At 45.0% G+C, this 18,210-nt stretch overlaps 1 protein-coding gene across 3 annotated transcripts; it reads left to right on the top strand.

Annotated features, from left to right (window-relative positions):
- Positions 1-380: 380 nt before the first annotated feature.
- JPT1 (Jupiter microtubule associated homolog 1) lies at positions 381-15,020 on the top strand. Of its 3 annotated transcripts, none has more exons than XM_069752159.1 (5): positions 381-526; positions 3,881-4,032; positions 6,582-6,664; positions 14,557-14,575; positions 14,700-15,020. In XM_069752159.1, the coding sequence occupies exons 1-5, from the start codon at positions 471-473 to the stop codon at positions 14,807-14,809; spliced, it is 420 nt and encodes a 139-aa protein (XP_069608260.1). In that variant the 5' UTR covers positions 381-470; the 3' UTR covers positions 14,810-15,020. The 3 variants fall into 3 exon arrangements, with proteins under 3 accessions (XP_069608260.1, XP_069608257.1, XP_069608259.1); XM_069752156.1 differs by having other exon boundaries at positions 382-526; positions 14,694-15,020; XM_069752158.1 differs by lacking the exon at positions 381-526 and adding an exon at positions 2,055-2,172 and having other exon boundaries at positions 14,694-15,020.
- Positions 15,021-18,210: the final 3,190 nt, after the last annotated feature.

Genomic DNA, 18,210 nt, shown 5'->3' with positions numbered 1-18,210 from the left:
GGAAATCCCCTACTAAAGCCGGCACCGTCCACACGCCACTAATTGCTAATGAAGGCCTCAGATGAGCTGGAATCCAGACACCCCACCCAGATTTCCTCCACTCCTTCCTGCAGGACCACTCTCCCTCCCAGTGACCTCACACTGCCACCAGCATTCACTCACAAAGAAAGAATGAAAAAAATGACCGACAGGCTCATGAGCCAATAAAAGCACGGAGGAGAGACCGGCTTCTCCTTTCATTGGTCACTTAATGTCAGTGGGCGGGATTTTTACGTCACATGCGCAGAAATCAGGAGCTGATACTAGAGTGGCGGTAGTAATGGCCAACAGTCTATGCAGAGTACAGCTGCTAGCCAATCAGAGGAGGAGTAACGGTTCGAAGCGACCAATAAGACACCACCAGGGGCGTAACCCGATATATAAATGCCGTAACGTTTCACTTTGCTTGTTAGTAGCTACCGGCAGACAAAATGACAACGACTTCTACATTCAAAGGGCTCGACCCGGAAAGCCGCAGTAGCTCCAGGTACTGATATTAATTGCGGTGAACGGGCGGGCGGGTTGGCGGTAACGTATGTGCATGCCCTGTGCGGAGCCGCCTGGTCATTGTGCTGTCTGTTGCATGAAATTCACTCCTGGCTGTACTACAAGTGCCAGCATTACTGCTCTCCATCTGCATTGTCGGTCTGTGTAATTCCTGGTGTTGTTAATCTGGTAGTTAAAGCTGTCCTGTCTGGGTAATGTGACTCCTGTGCCTGAGGCTGGCTCCACATCAGTATGTACCCTGGCATCGCTGGGGTGTGTGGGAGAAGGGTGGGCTCCACATCAGTAGGTACCCTGGGGTGTGTGGGAGAAGGGTGGGCTCCACATCAGTAGGTACCCTGGGGTGTGTGGGAGAAGGGTGGGCTCCACATCAGTAGGTACCCTGGGGTGTGTGGGAGAAGGGTGGGCTCCACATCAGTAGGTACCCTGGGGTGTGTGGGAGAAGGGTGGGCTCCACATCAGTAGGTACCCTGGGGTGTGTGGGAGAAGGGTGGGCTCCACATCAGTAGGTACCCTGGGGTGTGTGTGAGAAGGGTGGGCTCCACATCAGTAGGTACCCTGGGGTGTGTGGGAGAAGGGTGGGCTCCACATCAGTAGGTACCCTGGGGTGTGTGGGAGAAGGGTGGGCTCCACATCAGTAGGTACCCTGGGGTGTGTGGGAGAAGGGTGGGCTCCACATCAGTAGGTACCCTGGGGTGTGTGGGAGAAGGGTGGGCTCCACATCAGTAGGTACCCTGGGGTGTGTGGGAGAAGGGTGGGCTCCACATCAGTAGGTACCCTGGGGTGTGTGGGAGAAGGGTGGGCTCCACATCAGTAGGTACCCTGGGGTGTGTGGGAGAAGGGTGGGCTCCACATCAGTAGGTACCCTGGGGTGTGTGGGAGAAGGGTGGGCTCCACACTAGTAGGCACCCTGGGGTGTGTGGGAGAAGGGTGGGCTCCACATCAGTAGGTACCCTGGGGTGTGTGGGAGAAGGGTGGGCTCCACATCAGTAGGTACCCTGGGGCTTTTGGGAGAATGGGTGCTCCACATCAGTAGGTACCCTGGGGTGTGTGGGAGAAGGGTGGGCTCCACACTAGTAGGTACCCTGGGGCTTTTGGGAGAATGGGTGCTCCACATCAGTAGGTACCCTGGCATCACTCAGGGTGTGGGAGAATATTGGTCTTTGTGCAAAAATCTGACATCTAATAGTGAATAAAATATTAGCCTGCTGCAGCTGTTGAGGCATCTGGTTCTGCCAACATCTGTATGTGGAGATGAGCTGCAGTAGATGCCATCGTATCCATGCTCTGCCCTAATCCGTAGTCTGGTGGGATTTCCCGGAGGACCCCAGTTTAGGCTGACACTTGGCTTTTCCTGTGATCCTGCACTCTCTCCATCTGTCATGGATTGCGGTTTCCTTTCAGGGTGGGGTTACCACTGGGAATCTTGTACTGCTGTCAGTTGGGGTCTCGCTGCTTCCTCCTCCCTGCTGAATTACTAGGCGATGAGTAGTCTGTATCTGGCCCAGTTATGAGGGTGAGGCGGATCAGCTGCTGTATTCCCGGAGAAGATTTAACAAAGGAAATGTACTAGTGTCACATGTGCGCTACTCCAGCATGGCTGCATCCTGATCACAGCGTGGGGGTCTGGTATGTTAATGGGGCTTAATGTGTGGCAGGAATAAGGTGGTCTCTACACATACTGTCCTGCCACGTATTGTGAAGATAAATGGCTGATCTAATTTAATCTCTCATACTGATTTGCTTCAGATCAGTGTAATTTACTATATGGTATCTGGATGGGCATTCAGTCACAGGAATTGTGGGGGGGGGGGGCTTTATTTTAGGACTACTGAATGGGTAAGAACTGTTAGGAAGGAACCATTGTATTAAGGCACAGTTCACACTGGTGCCTTACGGATGTCATACAGGCCACGATGCATGGGCTACCTGCAGGACTCTTGGCCTGAATATCTCAGCCTCATAGGCCAACATGTCGTGGTCTGGACCTTGCTTCAGTGCTTTACTCAACCTAGGGTCCACTTGGTGCCAGGACTGTGGAGTTTGAGGTTTGGCTTACCGACTCCACAGCCCTGCTTGTTGCTGCACTCAGATGGCTGTAATGAAGGGACCGGTCCAAATGTGGCTTTCACGTGACTCCCCAACTAACATTTATTGGGGTCTAGGATGCTGTAAGTTTGGGTCAGGTTGGGATTTGAGGCTTTAATATCTGCTAAACTGTCAGCAATCATCTCGTCTGAATGAGGCCTAATGGGTGGAACACTGAACTTCAGGATTTTACTGCCCCTTATAAGACTAGGATTGTTTTGACTTTTCAGGTAGGTTTGACTTTTCACAGAATAGGAGCCAAACAATGTAAAATGCATAGAACGCACTCCCTGACGTTGCTCTGGTACCAGTGTCTTGGCTATAGCTGTAGTGCTGATACCACTGCTCTAACTAGGAGCCATCTACATTGGTCACACCAGGACCAGAGGAGCTTCAGGGAGCCCTGCTGATGGACCCAACAATGGTGAGTATCTGAGAACTGATCAATATATTTCAGTTCTGTGATGTAGTCTTCCATAACTGTGAGCTGTGTAACCCCATCTTCAGCCATTAGCAGCTTTCTGCTTATGCAGTGCTAGAGGGCTGCCAATCTGTGGTAGGTGTGGGGTTGTACAGAGCTCAGCATTCAGAGAACTGGTAGATCTTCAGCAGATAAAACAGGGATTTTTATCAAAATATTAGGCACCTAGTAAGTGGCATCACTGGATTCAGTGTCTATGCCCCTACATCATGATGCTCAGATGGATAAGGAAATAAACCTGGTGACTGAGTTACTTCAGAGGACCAGACACTTGCACAAAATTGAGTTAACTTGTAAAAATCCCTGAGCCCCATTGTCTCTGCTGCTTGCTTCTGTCACTCCAAAAGCAACAATATGGTAATTCCATGTACACAGCACCCCCACTAGACTAGAGCAGCAGTGCACCTGTTCTATTAATGCCCTATGGGCCTACTGAGGGATTGAGTGTGCTCATCTGCCTCCCTATGGGCCTACTGAGGGTTTGGGTATGCTCATCTGTATCCCTATGGTCCTACTGAGGGTTTGGGTATGCTCATCTGCCTCCCTATGGTCCTACTGAGGGTTTGAGTATGTTCACTGCCACTTGGTTCTAATGGGAATTTCTCCTGATTGGTGTGAACCCCCACTGATCTAAACTCTTATCTCCTCTGTGGGTAGGTGACTACTTTCCACTAAACAACCCCTGTTAGAGTGAACAAAAAACTGCTTGGGTGGGTGCAATGACTTCACCTTGCTATTTCACCTTATCCCAGTAAATCTTTATTCCAGGGTCCTGAGACCTCCTGGTGGTGGCTCCAGTTTCTCTTTTGGTGTTGAAGCTTCAAAGCAGCAACAACCTGCTAGACGACACAAGATGGCTTCCAACATATTTGGCATACCAGACAATGAGCCGGCACCTACATCCTGTGCTTCTGAGCCTGGTAAATTATTCCTGTGTACCTCACCTTGTTAAATGCTGCATATATTAGATGGATGTTGACGGCAGTAGCAATTTCCAGGTGAACTGACTAGATGTGTCCTGGAATTTATGACATTCATTATGTAGATAAGGGTGGAATACTATGAAGGGTGGTAACGTTAAATATTTGGCATTTAGGAACACATACCAGAATCAGTCAAAGCTTTTCCTCCCAAATGTGTTTGGAAGGACTGAATCTGTATAGAACTCCAATACCTTTACCTGACCAGTCTGTTCCTCACTGAGAATAGTGTTTGATTTGGGATGCAAATGAGGCTGAAGAGCTACAATAGATGAGAAGCTTGTCACTCCAGCTCTATTCCCCACCCACCACTGGCTTCTGCCTAAATTTAAATGGCAGACTTGGTCAAGCAGGAGGTGGAGATGGTGGTCTTGGGTGAGGAGTAGAGCTGGAGTGACAGAGGCTTCAAGCCTACCATAGACATCTAGATGGCAATTCAAATGCTGATTTCCCTATAGCAGAGGAGCAGACTGGCAATGTAAAGGTATTGCTGGACTTGTCTCTGTAAAGCTACATGTACATATAAATAGTTTAGGGATTTGAAATCCTGCTGACAGATTCCTTCTAATTTGCTGCTAACTACAGGACTGGAGATGGTAAGATGTGTAATTGGAATTGTTAACAAAGGTAACGGTATCTCATGAAGACTGGCTTGGTCGTAATGGTGTGGGCCTCCTGTGACAAGGCGGTGCTGTATACGAGCGGCTGACAGACTTGTATACGTCATGGTGGTCACATGTAATCCATAATTTTGACATCTTGCTTTGCTTGCTCTACTCAAGAGCCTGTTGCTCTGATAAATCGTGTTGGCTCACTTGTACCAGCACATATCTAGCTATAATGTGGATGCTTATGGTTTTCTTCTAAAATGACAATCATGTAGCTGCTTTTCTTAAAGCCTGCACCTGTATAGTTTTTCTGGGAATTTATTAAAGGGGCTTTCCACTAAGTAATGTGAACCCTGAAACCTCTTGAATTGCCTAAACTAACAGCAGGTACTTGCTGTCGCTGGGTCCTGCAGTCTCATGCTTGGGTTTTGGCTGTAGCAGCGATGTCATATTGACAGTGCACTCCACTACTGGTGCTCAGTGGCTTGTGCCATCTACCTCTGCACTCAGTGACTGGCTTCAGTGGTGGTGTGCACTGTTGGCATGATGCCGCCACTGTAGACACTACCTCAGCATGTGGCAGGGAGTGGGCAGGACATGGGGAGGGTGAATATTTACTGCTTTGTTTTGGGGGTCAACTCTCGATAAAATAAACCCTAATGGTTCACTGTCAGTTCTGACAGGGCATGGTCAATAGAGCATGTACCAACATTGAGTTATCAGAATTTATTAAAGGGAGCTTTCTGGCTCTGACCCGTTACCACCTGCAGTTTTTAGCCGCTTTATTTATGCACCTCAAACCTGCCAATGCCTGCTTCCAGCACAGATGTGAAGTCAGCCCTGTAGCCAGTGACTGTCTGCTTGGGTAGAGCTGCTGAACTCACTTGCTGCAGCATCTGACTGATATGAAGGAATGGATTTTAAGAGTTCCAAAGAACCTGTGAAAATTCTTAAAGTGGTTACAGGGAAGCTATGCTGCCCCTTGGCTTCTTCCTGTATGAAGCTGTGAACTGTAAGGGTACCGTTACACTATACGATTTACCAACGATCACGACCAGCGATACAACCTGGCCGTGATCGTTGGTAAGTCGTTGTGTGGTCGCTGCTGAGGTAACTGCTGAGGTCCCACTGGGAACGGGGTTGCTTTACATATGAATGACCTGCTCCCTCAGTGACTGGCATGGTGGTTGTGCAGTCTGTGGGACTGACACAAATGCAGTACAGCATTCTGCTATTCATGTAAGGTGGCGCAGGCTATTCTCACAACTGGTGGCACCTCCACAATTAAACACCACTTCATTGAGACTGCTCTAAAATCCATTCCTGCTTAAACCCGCAATGCAGGCTCCTAAAACTCAAAGTTGTCTCGGCATCTAAAAGTGCTCACCTACAACTGGGTTCATACACTGAGGATCCAGCACCAGGCACCCCACCGCTGATCGGTTGGGTGATCAGTGGCAGTGCCAGGTTCTACATCTTCACCCCATCTAATATTGGTAACATTATTGGGATAGGTCATCGGTATCAAATGCAGGAAACCCCAAGTTTAGGATTAACAAAGCTTTAACACTGCATTCAAGTAAAATTCAAGCATAATTGATGGATACACTTGTTGCAGAAGTTGGGCAGGACACAAGGAGTTCATCTGATTGTTCCTGTAAGTGAAGAACGGCCATGAGAAAATCACATTCCCTGCTTTGACTCCTAAAACCAGGAGTAGGCTTATGGAAGTGTCTAAAGCGGGTTAGACTCAAGTTCAGCTTGGCTAGTGGTTTCCTGAGTAATGTGCCTCAACAGTTCTCATAAATGCCTTCTCTCCAACACCCATCTGGGTGACAGATTCTGAGACTCAATCTGTGACAATGATGTCCTGTCTTCTAGGAGCTTCAGAAAGTGCAGCTTGTGGGGACGATCCACACATAACGTGTACACAGGATGAATACAGTGATGCCACAGACTACATGGTTGGTATACTTTTTTTTTTTTTTTTTTATCAGATATGACAAATGGTTAGATCCTAGTCTTGATCTTAGCAGGGTGACAAATTGCTCAATATATACTTTAGTAGCTGCTAAAGAACTGTTGTCTATAAAGGTCTCCAAGTGTTGGTGCAAGCTTCAGCTGACATTGCTTTCTTGGGATCAGCCCAGCTATATTTGGTTGCCTCAAATGTTTCCCAACCTGCAACATCAGCCGGGGTGGCTTGTAGTTCAAGGATCAGGCATGTTGTGACTGTCTGATCCCATTTATCCTGGCGACTCTTGCCAACAACCTGCTTTATCCAGGACTTCAAAACTTTGGTCAAACTGTCTAAAATCAGTATATGAAACCAACTAGGTGAGCATAGATCCTGCATGTAGTGGTGTGGCTGTATAAAACCTAGTCCCCAATAAGAGTGATGCCTCTTGTCAGATGAGAAGGCTAACCTTATAAGCAAATGGCTTGTATAACAAAGTGTATGGTTTGTGGCAATAGACACCCTCAAAGCACATTATCTGGGGTAAAATTCCCACAAAGATCAGTTTAGAGACTGGCCACTGGCATTGTGACCACTGACCAGGAAGCTTTCACTGATTGGCGGTGGTTTGCCTGTGTACACAAGCAGATCAAAGCTAATTGACACTGCAGCCAATCCTCTACACTAGATCGCTACGTGCACATGGGCTGCCATAGCTCTCAAAGTCCTGATTACACAGGATGCTGCCCCAAAACTTCACCTGATGAGCAAGTGTTCATCATCCAGTGATCTGCAGCCTGTTTAAGATGATCATGAATGAGTCTTGGCAAGATAAGTGAAATTGGTGTCTACAGTGAAGTGTAAATGTTCCTTTAACCCCTTAATGACCACCAATACATCTTTTAACTGACCTCAGATATGAGAATGGCCTCCCCATACAGGTGACAATCCAGTGGCTGTAAACTATAGCTGCCAACTTGCTGAATTAGCCACGATCAGTGTTTGCACCGTCCAAATCTCTTTAACCCCTTAAATGCTGCTGTCAATAGGGACTACATCATATAAATGGTTAACAGTGTGGGGGCTTCCTCTTTATCCCAACTGGTTCCCTCAGATCATGATTGTGTGGTCCTGATGTTTGCTATGGCAGTTTACGACCAAATAGCGGCCTTAGAGTCTGTCGGCTGTTGTAACCTGTTCAGAAGTTAACTGCATTTAGGTGGTAAAAATACATTTTCATTTGTCATGCCACTTTGCATTAATTCCTGAGTCACCTGAAGGGTTAAACTACCTGACAGGAGTTTTCAATATGTCAGGAGGTGCAGTCTTTAAAATGGTATCACTTCTGGGGGTTTCCCAATATGGGACCACTAAAGGCACTTCATACATGTAAAAGTTCCTAAAAAATTTTTTGTAAACTTCCTTGAAAAATGACTGCTACCTTTTTAAACCTCCTAAAATGCTAATAAAAGAACATTTTACAAATGGTGCTGATGTAAAGCAGTCATGTGGAAACGTTGTTTATTATTTTGCTGTGGTATGACTATCTGGATTAAAGGGATAATCATTCAAAGTTTGAAAATTGCAAAGGTTTTTTACATTCTCAAATTTGACTTTTTTAAAATATCCACCTACAAAGAGGCACCACACATTAATAATAAAAACCACTTTATTGATCTAAAAAAAACCATAAATGGCCATAAAATAGCCTAAATAGGCAACAGGTGAGGGGTAACAGACACAAGAAAAAAGGTAGACAACTGGCACAAGTTACAAAAAGTAATACATACATATGCACACTGGTGTCCAAATAACTCGCATTACAAAAAAGGGGGCATGGTGAGCTTATAACGGCTAAATATAGCGCATAGTATATTAGCAGGAGATGATTACAGAAGCATCATACATAGAAATAGGCATGTAATCTAAATATCAAAGGCCAAAGTGCCATGTATTAACACATGCAGATTATCCAGAAACCACCGCCTGTTATCAAACTATTACTTTGCCCACCAACACATATTTACCAAGTAATGGAAAAAGAGCCGGGAGTCCACCACACCCGATGCGCATTTTGCAACTAAATGCTTTGTCCAGGGGTGGTGAGACATTGGAGAGGTACCTCTTTATAAAGCAGAGTGGCCACACAACATCAGTTACATCCGTAGCAATGATTTTCTTGTTGCTGGGTTACCGAGTGGAAGCGGCGCCATGCACTGGCCTCCAATCCCTGGTTTGACCTTCTGACGTCACACTGCCGCGCATGGCTGGTCACCCAGAAGTACTTCCCTTCGGATGTGCTCGCAGCATCACAGCTTCTGCAATTTTTCACTCGCATGGCACACTGCACTTCGGTTTGCACCTTAAATGCATATTCCATTTTATGCGATCACGTTTAATGCGGTTTTACGCTGACTGGTATGCTTTCTGTGTACAATTACCATGGCAACGTGCCAATGTCATTTCCATTTTTCCAGCACTTGCGATTTTGTTTACAGCTGTTTGATGTGTGGCCACTCTGCTTTATAAAAAGGTACCTCTCCATCGTCTCACCACCCCTGGACGAAGCATTTCATTGCAAAACACGCGTCGGGTGTGGTGGACTCCTGGCTCTTCCATTACTTGGTAAATGTGTTGGTTGGTAAATATGTGTTGGTGGGCAAAGTAAAGGTACCTTCACACATAACGATATCGTTGCTTTTTGTGACGTACCAACGATATCGTTAAGGAAATCATTCTGTGTGACAGCGACCAACGATCAGGCCCCTGCTGGGAGATCGTTGGTCGCTGAGGAAAGTCCAGAACTTTATTTCGTCGCTGGACTCCCTGCAGACATCGCTGGATCGGCGTGTGACACCGATCCAGCGATGGTTACCAGCGTAAAAGTAAAAAAACAAAACACTACATACTTGCCTACCGCTGTCTGTCCCTGGCGCTCTGCTTCTCTGCACTCCTCCTGCACTGGCTGTGAGCGTCAGTCAGCCGGAAAGCACAGCGGTGACGTCACCGCTCTGCTTTCCGGCCGCTGTGCTCAGTCAGTGCAGGAGGAGTGCAGAGAAGCAGAGCGCCGGGGACAGACAGCGGTAGGTAAGTATGTAGTGTTTGTTTTTGTTTTTTTACTTTTACGCTGGTAACCAGGGTAAACATCAGGTTACTAAGCACGGCCCTGCACTTAGTAACCCGATGGTTACCCGGGGACCTCGGGATCGTTGGTCGCTGGAGAGCTGTCTGTGTGACAGCTCTCCAGCGACCAAACAGCGACGCTGCAGCGATCGACATCATTGTCGGTAACGCTGCAGCGTCGCTGAGTGTGAAGGTACCTTAATAGTTTGATAACAGGCGGTGGTTTCTGGATAGTCTGCATGTGTTAATACATGGCACATTGGCCTTTGATATTTAGATTACATGCCTATTTCTATGTATGATGCTTCTGTAACCATCTCCTGCTAATGTACTATGCGCTATATATAGCTGTTATAAGCTCACCATGCCCCCCTTTTTTTGTAATGCGAGTTATTTGGACACCAGTGTGCATATGCATGTATAACTTTTTGTAACTTGTGCCAGTTGTCTACTTTTTTTTTTTTTCTTGTCTGTTACCCCTCACCTGTTGCCTATTTAGGCTATTTTATAGTTTTTTGGATATCAATAAAGTGTTTTTTATTATCAATGTGTGGTGCCTCTTTTTGTATGTGGATATCTGTTTTGCAGCTAACCACCGAAGGGTACATTATAGGTGTTGTGTTGGGATTTAAAAAAAAAAAAAAAAATCCCAATCGACCTAAATTTACAATTATAAAGTGTCACGAAAAAAGTCTCGATCACTGGGATTTGTTGAAGCGTTCCAGAGTTATTACCACAATGACACTGGTCAGATTTCAAAAATTTGGCTCCATCACTAAGGCAAGGGTCACATTGCATTATGGCAGTCTGTTTAGCGCATAACACTACAGACTGCGCTAACGCAATGTCCCAAAAGGGATTGCGTTTGCCGATCCCGCTAGCAGGGATCTGCGCTAGCGAGGAACAGACCGTGAACGCTGCAAGCAGCGTTCGCGGTCCAACACTCAAATGACAGCACATCGCTAGCGCATGCCTAATGTGGGCTTGCGCTAGCGATGCATTCGCCATTACAATCAGTCGGTATTAACGGACTGTTACACCACATTATGCCACAGTAAGTCCATTAAACACGTTCACATAACAAAATGTGAACCTAGCCTAAGGGGTTAAAGGTTTTTTGTTCCTTTTTTTTTTTAAAGAAAATTCTCAAGTACAACTGACTCCATATGTAAATCATCCTGACAAGGTCCCTCTGAGCCCTTTAATTGTGACTTCAAGCATGGCTGAGGTTGCTGTGGCTTATCTGGATATGTAGCGGGGGAGCAGTTTACGCTGCTGAAGAATCTGAGGCCAAGTCCTTGTAACTGACCAGTCTGTAGTGGCTGCAGGTGACCTGCTTTGTCATGCATACTCCATAAGGAAGGATCTGATGATTCACGCTGTGAACTCATGTCCTGCTGATGTGGATGATGCATACTTCCTAGAATCTGAGTTGTACATGGTTCCTTCCTGTTTAATGTCAGTTTGTATTGGTGCCTGATGGTTTACAGGGATAAGGGATTGTCAGTCTGTCTTCCTACAAGTAAAGCTGCACCTGGTGTTTGACTGCAGTGCTGAATTCATGTCACAAGTGGGTCTACAGCAATCCACCATTGACAGCACTGCAGCCAAATAGGTCCAAGGAGCAGTGACTGGCACTGAACACAGGGAGGGTCAGAGAAGCAGTCCTTTCACCTCCCTAACTGCCTGTAGATGGGTGTTCTCAGAATACGCCTTAGGAGGGCTGATCCTAAGGACCTTCCCTAAAGCTATTTATATTGGCAGGTATGTCATTGGAAGCTGAATATCATGATGCCTTGATATCTGGCTTTCTCTGGAATAAGACCTGTGTTCTAAATGATCTGTTAGACTATGGGCAGGACACTGATCTACATGGCAATCTGCCTCCAGAGGGTATCTTAAATAAAAGGAGTAACCAGTGTGAGATATGTAGTGACTGCAGTGAGACCAGGAGTTGCCTGTCGGAGCGGACTCCTTGTAATGGCCGATCTGTTCTGATGTACAGTTATCCATCACAATGCTTTTATCAATCTCCAGCACAGTGGGGGAGCAGAGCTGACAGCACTAAGGGTTTATGCAGCATCAAACCTGCAGGTGACAGCATGGTGGATGCCCACTATGCATCCTGACACCCACAGCTCACGTGCCAAGACAGATATACAGCATGTTTCTCCAGACTGGCATCTCAACTTCTCTTGCGGAGACTAGTGTCTCCGTAAGGGAAATCTCACCCCTAGAATGTATTGAATGCTGTAAATCTTCATGGTTCAGTGAACACATGCTTCCAAAGCACAGTTGACTATTGAATGTAAGCGAGCTTGCATCAAACATGCTCTGCATCCAAAGCTTGGCTACTTTTAGCCTGGGTGCACCTGAGCTAATGGCTGTATGTATTTTTGTAATGGGAACATGTTTCATCTGCTGTACTGGTAGCTATAATGAGACTAATCTTTGCAGTGAGGATGGACGTATTATACATTTTTATAGCGTAATTTATTCCATGGCGCTTTACATGTGAATACAGGGCAAATATAGACAAATACATTAAACATGAGCAAATAACAAGGCACACGGGTACATAAGGAGGGAGGACCCTGCCCTCGAGGGCTCAGTCTGCAGGGGATGGGTGATGAAACCCTAGAAGAGGGTAGACTTCAACTCTTTATGACCTGCATGCCCATATAGATGGCTTGGGAGGGTTGATCCTACTGACATTTTCCCTCTAGAACTTGGCTCTGGCAGTAACTGACCAGTGTACAGAGTAGTACACTGTATTGCTGGATTTGTTGTTGCCTCCCACTGATCTCTTAACCTTTCATATGGTCCATCAATGTTGGACTTAAAGAAATTTCTTTTAATACGACTTAAGTCTGCCAGCTTTTGTGTGGGGTGGGGGAAACAGTGCTTGTCGGGCATAGGGGAGCCAAGACGGCACTCTTACCACAGTGCACAGATCCAGAAAATCTCTTAACTGCACTTGCAAGTAATTTACTTTCTTTTGTGTTCTATTTTCCCACTGGGTAATAATTGGGTGGTGGTGTTCTCACTTCCCAGGCATTTATAGCAAGTAACGCTGCATTTCTGGGTACATCTGCCTCTATATTGCTACATGTGGTAAACACAGCACCACTATATAACACAAAAATATATATACCGTATTTTTCTGACCATCAGACACACTTTTTTTCCTCCAAATTTGAGAGGAAAGTGTGGCTGCGTCTTATGGTAGGGATGTAAGGTGGGAAGGGGGCAGCAGCAAGTGGGACTACACCAGGAGGCAGAAAAAATGTCCCTGCCAGGCTTCAGGAATCAGCTGGGGAAACCACATGGTCCCGATCATTAAAGTGCAGTGAATATTCATTAGCTGCTTCCCTGCCCACCTGTCAGCTGAGCAGTGAGTCAGGAGCAGCAAATGAATACTCCTTCACAGGGACACACATGGTTTCCCCAGTGCTGGATTCCTGCATCAGCTGGGGAGATCTGTCTGGTGGAGGCAGCAGCAGGGGCCAGAGGAGACAAGATCGCTGCATGCCTGCCAGGTCTGTGCTGGATGCTGAGTGCTCCAGCACAAGGACCTGTCATGAAGAGGGCAGGCTGGAGCATCACATGGCAGCACAGAGCCCTCCCTCTTCTGATGTATTCACAGGTCCTGCAGACACCACACAACAATCTGCAAGGTTACTCCTGTGCTATGGAGAGGCAACAAGAGGGAGCGCTCTGTGGTGTCATGGGATGGGATGCTCCAGCATTTTACCTCACCAGTGTGGCTGGCTGCCACAATTAAAAGGTTAGTCACTACAACACTCAATAAAGCACTCTACCACTTCTATGGTGAACTATAACTCCCAGCATGCCATAGGATCTGCAGGACATGCTTGGAGTTATAGTTCTTTCAATGGGCTCTCAAAGCAGCACTCCAGTGTTATTTTTCAGTGCTGGAGTGGTGCTTTAAATAAAAGCCCTGCGTCACTAATTCTTACTCACCCTCCAGCATCTTCATATAGTACTTTACAGACACCACACTGGTCCTGCAGCACCATCTTCTACCCGCAGCTTCCAACATAACATACTACTATATAATAACACATAATAGTATGTTTATGTTAAATATTTTACCACCTTTTTTGCTTCAAATATTTTTTCCTTATTTTCCACCTCTAAAACCTGGGTGCGTCTTATAGTCCGGTGCGCCTTATAGTCCGAAAAATACAGTATTCTGTGCGCTGCACACTAATGCCTTATTGGGCACACTTCTCTGAGCTATAAAGATCTGTATTTGTATTTTAGCTCACTGCATTTTTTTGGTAGTGTGCTTTACAAGTCTCCCATGGTATTTATTTTATATACCAAAAATCTTTTTAGAAAATTTTCATAAATATAATATTCATATCGTCTCTTCACTTTGTTTATTCTGTGGCACCTACCATATTAGAATGTGTTTTGATATAATGTTGGAATGACTTTAGCCGTTGCTAAACTTAGGACTATGGGAATAATGACTTAATAGTCTGCCAGCTTTTGTGTGGGGTGGGGGCTGTAGCTTGAGATGCATATTTGGATTAGTCTACAAGCTATTGCAGAATTTGCATAAACCAATAAGGTACTGAGGTTGCCCGTGTACAATGCCAAGACTAGTTTTCATACTTGTCTAAACTTCTCTAAGACTTTCTGTAGGAAGTTAATGGTGACAGGGGCATACTTCAGATGTTTGACCGGCCCTTGTATAAGGCATTGTGATATTTCTCAACGACTCATTATAAATCTGTTCTCTTCTAGGGAGAAGCTGAAGTACCTGGTGAGTATAATGCACACTATGCTTGTCCTCATTGTGTAGAATCTGGCATTTGTGTTAAAACCCATCCTACAAATCCTTGGGGGGGTCTAATGTCACTCATTTTTATTTTTTTTTTAAGAAACAGAAGAACCTGTGAAAGAGGCTTCAGGAGAACCTGCACAACCAGCAGCCCCTGTAGCTGTACCCAGCAGAAGAAACCCTCCTGGAGGAAAGTCCAGTCTGGTCCTGGGCTGAGCAATGCAATAACCACTGACATTATTATTCCCCCCCATGTATGACTGTACATCTTTCCTTGGTTTAAAGCACTTTGTCTTGACTTTTGTACAAATGGTTGTTCCCATTCTCCTGGAACTACTGGAAGAGGCATGAACTTGTATTTCTAGTAGCAATGTTTGTCTTATTAATGTTTCACATAATAAAATATTTAAACGTTTTCCATCTTTAAGCAGTGTCGGTACTGGTTTTGTTCAAGGTGGCTCAAGTGCTGATTCTATTAATGTTCTCATCCATAGACGGCTGCTTCGTTACCAAACTAGTCCAGCAATGTTAAAGGGTTCACATGATTTACATTAACAGTAGCACTTTGACAAGTGATACATCCCTGAATTGTTTCAGTATCTCCTTTAGTCTTCAGATTATATAAAAACCTGCTTGTCTCTCACCTAAGGCCTTTTACACTTCTGTCTTTTACCTCCTGTCATAATCTGTCGATTTTTGAAAAACAGGATCCTGCAAATGTTTCTGCTAGATCCTGTTTTTTCCCATAGACTTGTATTAGCATCGGATTGTTATGGATGGCCATCTGTTTCAGGCTACTTTCACACTGGCGTTGTTTTGAATACGTCGCAATGCGTCGTTTAGGGGGAAAAAACACATCCTGCAAAGATTGCAGGATGCGTTTTTGCCCCAGAGTAACATTACCGACGCTTTGCAATGTGTTGACACATGTCGCAACCGTCGTGCGACAGTTGTGGCAGACCACCGGGAGCAAAAACGTTAAATGTAACTTTTTTTTTCTGCCGACTAACCACTTTTTCCAACCATGCATGCGCAGCCGGAACTCCACCCCCCCACCTCACAATGGGGCAGCAGATGCACCAGAGAAATGCATCCGCTGCACCTGTTGTGCAGCGCATCAAACGCTAGCGTCAGAATCTCGGCCCGACGCTAGTGTGAAAGTAGCCTCATCTGTTGTGCACTGGATCCGTCAGAAAATAACTGTCCATCAGACAAACATTCACAGGAACTTTTTTTTTTTTCTTCTGCACGTCGGAAAATCTCTCAGCAACAGGTCCTGCACTGCCTGTCGGCGGCTATAATGGAAGCCTATGGGCGCAGGATCCGTCGCTGACAATCAAAAACAGGAATTCAGCGACGTATCCAGTCTTTTCTGAGCATGCCTGGAAGGATTTTTCTAGTCAAGGGAATCTCTCGCATCCAGTAAAGTGACCGGAGAGGGTTACATCAGTTTGCCATTCTTTTTGCAATGTCTGTCTCAAGACGGAAGTGTGAAAGAAGCCTAATCCACGAGATGCCCATCAGCTAAATGCTTCTATACCAGCTCACAATATCCCTGTACACACATCTGATCAGTATTGTTGGAGGAACGAACAAGCAATGTCGTCAAATAGTAAAGAACCAGTGGCTTTAAATGGTTAAAAAAAAGTTTGAGACAAATGGGGATAAATTGTACTAACATAGATAGTACACCTGCAAAATCCACAGGTGACCATATATTGCTGACCAATACAAGGAGTGTGCAAAATGACATAAGTGTAGAATAATGGCAATACAAACTATGATAGCAATGTTAAAATACATGTATGCACAACTTGTAAATTAGAAGTAAAACGGGGGTACAAAAATCTGACATATATGCAGATAACATATACAGCAACAAACTGAATGCATGTCCATTTAAAATAAAAATCCTTGGAGAATGTCAGCATATTATGGGCCCATACACCGGCTGTCAGAGGAGAAATTGGCACTGGGAAGTGGTGGTGAAATGCATATACAGTAAATATAAATGGTGGTAAAGCCAGAGGGTGATTTATTCAGAGGGTACTGACAAGTGTTTATGTGGTGTCAAGATGTGAACATGATCAATATGCAGCCACAGGATAAGGCAAGAGCAAAGGGTAAAAGGCACAACACGATTAAATGCTGTATACCATACCTTGCAGGTATACCATGTGTCACTAGTACATTTATTTTAATTTTTTTGGCTCAAACTTTTTTACCATTTATAGCCACTGGTTCTCTATTTGACCATTGCTCAGTTCCTCCAATATCAATTTGTTTCCAAATAGTCTGCCATTTATCCTACAAGCAAGCACTTCAGTATATTCATTACTAATTTTGATCAGTGTGCTTTTAATATACTACTTTGCTCAGTGTAATCGTACACCTTCTCAATGTTAATGTGCTCAGTGACTGACTACAATGGTAGATGAAGTGGTTAAAGATGCTATGGTAATCTTCCTCTGGCCACTAACAAATGCTTGGAGTTGCAGATGACCTTTAACATCTGCCTGTGTTTTTAGGGTTCACTCACAACAAATAGACCTAATAGTGCAAGGAGTGGACTACTCGTTACAAAGGTACTCTGCAGGGTAAAGTCATAGTCGAGCAAGTGTCCTGCACACAATGGCTTCATAAGGTATAGCAGAAAACTGCATCAAAAGAATTGCTTGCTTTAAGGGATTGTCCACAAATCCCTTAACTAAAGTTGCAAAAATCTGACATTCACTTCCCCCTTCAAGACGCAGCCTGTTTCTGGTTTTTCGCTCCCATCCTTCCCAGAGCCATCACTTCATTTTTTTTTCCCTCAATATGGCCATGTGAGGGCTTATTTTTTGCAGGATGAGTTTTACTTTTGAATGACACCGTTGGTTTTACCATGTCTTGTACTAGAAAACAGGGGGGAAAAAATGCAATCACACTTGTGTTTTGTTTGGCTTTTTTGCTAGGTTGACTAAATGCTAAAACTGACCTGCCATTGTGATTCTCCAGGCCATTAAGAGTTCATACATCAAACATGTCAAGGTTTTTTTATGCAAGTGGTGAAGAAAAAATTCCAAACTTTGCTAAAAAAAAAATTTGCACAATTTTCTGCTACCCATTGCATTTCCCTTTTTCAGGTTCTCGGGTTGGATGAGTTAATTTTTTTTTTTTATTTTTTTTTTTTGCAGCCCGAGCTGACATTTTAATGATACCACTTTTGTGCAGATATGTTCTCTTGATCGCCCGTTATTGCATTTTAATGCAATGCCATGGTGACGAAAAGTAATTCTGGCATTTTGAACTTCTCGCTATGCCGTTTAGCGATCAGCTTAATCCTTTTTTTTTTTTTTTTTTTTTTTTCCCCTCCAGGCGATTCTGAATTTGGCAATACCAAATGTGTTTTGTTTTTTAATTTTGAAAGGGGGTGATTTAAACTTTTACTTTTTTTTTTTTTTGCCATGCTTCAATAGCCTCAATGGGAGGCTAGAAGCTGGCATAGCCTGATCAGCTGTTGCATAGGAGCGATGCTTTGATAGCTCCTATGTAGCTGAATCCCTGCATTGCTATGAGCACTGACCACAGGGTGGCGCTCACAGCAATCCGGCATCAACGAGTCTCAGGAGACCTCT

Source organism: Ranitomeya imitator, chromosome 2 (genome assembly GCF_032444005.1).
Source record: "Ranitomeya imitator isolate aRanImi1 chromosome 2, aRanImi1.pri, whole genome shotgun sequence".
Lineage (NCBI taxonomy): Eukaryota > Metazoa > Chordata > Amphibia > Anura > Dendrobatidae > Ranitomeya > Ranitomeya imitator.
The sequence above is the reverse complement of the archived record's forward strand: the minus strand, read 5'-3'. Positions and strand labels throughout refer to the sequence as shown.

Coding starts and splice junctions, on each gene's coding strand:
- JPT1 (XM_069752156.1), top strand. CDS start 471: ATGACAACGACTTCTACATTCAAAGGGCTCGACCCGGAAAGCCGCAGT. Junction 527..3,880: donor GAAAGCCGCAGTAGCTCCAG/GTACTGATATTA, acceptor TCTTTATTCCAG/GGTCCTGAGACCTCCTGGTG. Junction 4,033..6,581: donor ATCCTGTGCTTCTGAGCCTG/GTAAATTATTCC, acceptor CCTGTCTTCTAG/GAGCTTCAGAAAGTGCAGCT.